Raw genomic sequence first — 5,000 nt, forward strand, 5'->3', positions numbered from 1 at the left:
ATATATATATATATATATATATATATATATATATATATATATATGCGTTTTCAAGTCATTGAGTTAATGGGTGAAAATGCTTTTCAATTTTTTTCTTACTGTATTTCGCTCAACTTTCACATTTTTACATTTTCAGCTGATTGTTGCTAACACGACCGACCTTTCGATTATTTATCTATCTATCTGTCTATCTATCTACATATATTTCCTTCTTTCTTTCATCTTTTTCTTCGACTTTTCTTTCGTGGCCTTTTTGTAATAAAAAAAATATATATAATAATGAAACATCGCTGCCGTTTCCGTTGTTCAGTTAATATTTCAACCTGATCACACACACACAAAAAGTTTCTTAGCTGAGATTGACCTTCAACTTTGAACTGACTGTGATACCATCTGGGTCAATTAGCTGGTTGACCTTGAACTTTGAACCGACTCTGATTGCGATCTAGGTCAGAAGACCCCAGCTCCTCTCAGTGGCAACACGTATTGCTGCTGCTCCATAATCATGACTGTAGACACGGGCAGCTGTGGTGGGTCTGTGCGCCCGAAAGAGTTCAGTTTCAGTTTCAGTAGCTCAAGGAGGCGTCACTGCGTTCGGACAAATCCATATACGCTACACCACATCTGCCAAGCAGATGCCTGACCAGCAACGTAACCCAACGCGCTTAGTCAGGCCTTGAGAAAGAGAACCCGCTGACACAAGACACACACAGGCTTTGTGAGGCATGGACTAAGGGGTTAGGGTGCAGGGGAAGGTGGGAGGGGGTGGGGTAGTGGGGGTGGGGATAGGGGGGGAGGGGGTAGGGGGGGCTAAAGGAGAGAGAGAGAGAGAGAGAGAGAGAGAGAGGTCAGGCAGGAACTTTGAGGTCTGACAGAAGGTCTCTCCAAGCCATTGGATCCCCTACGGCTGAGGACCTCCTGACCGTCATCAGTCATGAGGAGGATGCTGAAAAATGGTGTGGACGGGACACGTCGTCACAAGATGTGACGGTGCTCCTCAAGGACTGTTCTGCAGGGAGGGACCTGTACACTACTAGGCAGTAGGAAGGGTTTTGTTTGTTTTGTTTCTTTGTTGAGGTCTCTGTCTGTCTGTCTGTCTGTCTGTCTCTCTCTCTGTTTGTCTGTCTGTTTCTCTGTCTGTCTGTCTGTCGAGTGTGTGTGTTTCTCTGCCTCTCTCTCTCTGCCTCTCTCTCTACGTTTGTGTGTGTGTGTGTGTGTGTGTGTGTGTTTCTCTGCCTCTTTCTCTCTGTGTGTGTGTGTGTGTGTGTGTTCCTCTGCCTCTCTCTGCCTCTGTGTGTGTGTGTGTGTGTGTGTGTGTGTGTGTGTGCTTCTCTGCCTCTTTCTCTGTCCCTGTCTCTGTCTCTCTCTGTGAATTCTGTGCCAATTACAAACCGCAGAAGTACTGATGATGATTAAGATTCCCCAGGGAACAAGTATCGGTCATACCTGGTTGTAGGATTAAAAAAAAAAATTATTATTTTTAAAAAATAGAAATAAAGTGTTTGACTTTGAAGCAACTGGCTAGATGTAAAGAATACAATTATCCCAGACTGTATGCCCATGTTACACACAACGTACACTGATGTATATGATGTTTCATAGTTCGCTTCTCGCTCTTCCTACAAGTGTATGCTACCGTAATCCATATCATTATCTAATTTCTAGTAGTTCGGGTGCATGGTATTAAAAGGGCTATTGCATGACTATCGCATTGCCTGTAGTTTTAGTGTATAGCTGTAGGACTCGCGTGTTTTTTTGGGGGGCGTGCAAACTTATTATTCCTTTGCTGAAATATTATGGAATAATTATTATCCTTGCGGGTTGCACGACAGTAGTAATTTCCCTTGCGTGATTCCACGGCAGTCGTTTGAACGAAGTTACTTACCTTTGCATGGCGTGATTTATCATATTCTATTTCATTGTTTGTTTATTTATCTGTACATCTATGATTCGTTTGTTTATTTTAATATTTATTTTTTCATTCATCTATTTATTTATTTATTTTGTTATAGCACACAAGTTTGTGATACTTAGCCAGTTGCGCGAAATTAGTGTACCGCTTCGCTGTTTCCTATTTATTTATTTATTCATTTATTCATCTATTTATGGTTTTTACTTATCTGTTTTTGTATTTTTGTTATAGCACACAAGTTTGTAATACTCAGCCAATGCGCGAAAACTCAGTGTAGCGCCACGGTGTTTCATATTTATTTATTTATTTACTGATTTTTGTCATAACACACAAGTTTGTGATACTTAGCGAATATAGCGAAATCGGTGTAGCGCCACGCTGTTTCCTATTTATTTATTTATTTCTCTGTTTCTTTATTTTTGTCATAGCACACAAGTTTGTGATACTCAGCCAATTGCGCGAAAAGTCAGTGTAGCGCCATGCTGTTTCCCATTTATTTATTTATTTCTCTGTTTCTTTATTTTTGTCATAGCACACAAGTTTGTGATACTCAGCCAATTGCGCGAAAAGTCAGTGTAGCGCCATGCTGTTTCCCATTTATTTATTTATTTATCTATCTGTTTCTTTATTTTTGTCATAGCACACAAATTTGTGAAACTTAGCCAATTGCGCCAAATCAGTCTACTGCCACGCTGTTTCATTTTTATTTATTTATCTATTTATCTAATTATTACTGATTTTTGTCACAGCACAGAAGTTTGTGATACTTAGCAAATATAGCGAAATCAGTGTACCGTCACGCTGTTTCCTATTTATTTATTTTTGTCACAGTACAAAAGTTTGTGATACTCAGCCAGTTGCGCGAAAAACCTGTGTAGCGCCATGCTGTTCCCTATTTATTTATCTATCTATCTATCTATCTATCTATTTATTTTTGTCATAGCACACACGTTTGTAATACTTCGCCAGTATCGCGAAATCAGTGTAGCGCCACGCTGCTTCCTGTGCTCCTGGGTGGACATTCAGCTGTGGAGAGGGAAGAGTGTACTGATTCAGGATTTCCGTGTGTGCCAGCATCATGCCCGCTGAATGTACTGCCAACCAACAATAATTGATAAACTCTCACACACCACGACGACCCCCCCCCCCCCTCTTCCTCCCCCCAGCACCCCTACACCGCCTCCCCTCCACCCTCCCCCCCACCCTAGACCCCCCAACCACACCCCCACGCCCCCTCCACGCTCGCACGATCAATATGATCATTAGCGTTTATCTGGCATGGGCTGTGTGTGTGTGTGTGTGTGTGTGTGTGTGTGTGTGTGTGTGGTGGTTACTTTTTGTTTCTTCCAGTGCACCCTGCCCACAGCGAAGCACGTGAGTACCAGGGCCCTTCCTCCAGGGAGCCCTTCCAGTTGGGGTCCTTTCTGGACACCTACCAGAACATGAGGAACCGCCTCCGCTACATAGAGCACCGCCTGGAAAAGGCTGGCGCTCCCAATGTCTAGAACACCCCCCCTCCTCCCGTTCCCCCCTTCCAATCCCCCTTCTGCTGTTCCCGAGCCTCCCCCCCCCCCCCACACACACCCTCCCTCCCTCTCCCCTACCCCTGTCCCCAGACTCCCTAGCCACGACCCCCCCCCCCCCCAACCCCACTCTCTCCCTCTCTGTCAGATTTAAGCCTACCGATGAGCGATAATCATGGGCTGGATCCATAGTATACCAAAACAACTCGTGTGAAACAAACAAACAAACAAATAAATAAATAAATGAACAGATAAATAAATGCACGCACACACACACACACACACACACACATACATATATATATATATATATATATACATACATATATATATATATATATATATATATATATATATATGTGTGTGTGTGTGTGTGTGTGTGTGTGTGTGTGTATACACACATACATACACACACACTCATATACAAATGAATGAATGAATAGATAAGAGATATTAAAGTTGATATTGAATTAAAGTCCTTGTATCTGAGAACAAAACGAAGGAACAAAAACAACAACAACAATAACAACAACAACAAAAACACGATGTGAGCTGGATCTCCAATATAATATACTAAAACAACTCGGGTAAAAGAAAAAGAAAAAACAAACAAACAACCCCCCCCACCACCCAAAAAACAAACAAACAAAAAACAAAAACAAAACAAAACAAAAAACACCTAATGATTTAAAGTCCTTGTCTTTCAGAATAAACCGAAACAGGATGTGAACTTCATCCCCAATTCATAAAAATCACCTCGTATTAAAAAAATTATAAGAATTCAAAAAAAGAGAGAAAAAAAAGAAAAAAGAGAAGAAAATGAAAACCAAAGATTCAATTTGTGTGTGTGTCGGGAAAAAAAAAACGGACTGCAGAAGACAATACAAACTTAAGATTTAAAGTTCTTGTGTCAAAGTGAGAAACAATTGACCGACTACAATTGACAACCTGGTATGACAAGGAAACAATATAAAAAATTCTGCGATACTTGATATGCCACACACACACACACCCCCCCACACACACACACACACACACATCTCACAGCGTGAAAAGGGTGAATCATAAACGATGTCGCGTGGTGTGGGGATGAAATCGATGATTATGAACTATCGATAGCCGACTAAATAAATGTGTGTATTTTGAGACAAAAATTTATTGGTTTGTGTGACAATAGAGTATAAATGTTTGTGTTTTCACTCCTTGTAAATGTTTGTGTATTTCCTTTGGGAATGTTTGCGTTGTTGCTCTTGATATGATTATGTTTGTGTTGTTTCCCTTTATGAATGTTTGTGTTACCACTCTTTGTACATGTTTGTTCTTTTACTCTTTATCAAAAGTTTATATCATTCTTCTTTATAATGCTTGTGTTGTTACTCTGTATAAATGTTTTGTGTTATTAGTCTGTGCAATTGTTAGTACTACGTGTCTGCCCTACTCTGTTCAGTTAAAATCTGTTCCATTTTCCGCCATTGTTTTGTACTCGAGTGTGCATTAATTCAGATTTATCTGGACTTTCCTTGGAATTTCAGGTGGTACAACTTCCGCTTTCCCCACTAACATGT

The 5,000-nt window shown here is 40.7% G+C and overlaps 1 protein-coding gene across 4 annotated transcripts in view; it reads left to right on the forward strand.

The window, feature by feature from the left end:
* LOC143301834 (uncharacterized) overlaps window positions 1-5,000 on the forward strand; it is a 31,798-nt gene that overhangs the window by 21,415 nt on the left and 5,383 nt on the right. For 2 of the 4 annotated variants that reach the window (XM_076616243.1, XM_076616244.1), the window contains exon 5: window positions 3,263-3,286. The exons of the other annotated variants lie outside the window; for them this stretch is intronic. In XM_076616243.1, the coding sequence (XP_076472358.1) occupies window positions 3,263-3,286 (24 nt within the window). The remainder of the gene's footprint in view (window positions 1-3,262; window positions 3,287-5,000) is intronic. 4 annotated transcript variants of the gene reach the window in all.

The sequence above is a fragment of the Babylonia areolata genome, chromosome 28, assembly GCF_041734735.1.
Source record: "Babylonia areolata isolate BAREFJ2019XMU chromosome 28, ASM4173473v1, whole genome shotgun sequence".
Taxonomy (NCBI): Eukaryota; Metazoa; Mollusca; class Gastropoda; order Neogastropoda; family Buccinidae; genus Babylonia; species Babylonia areolata.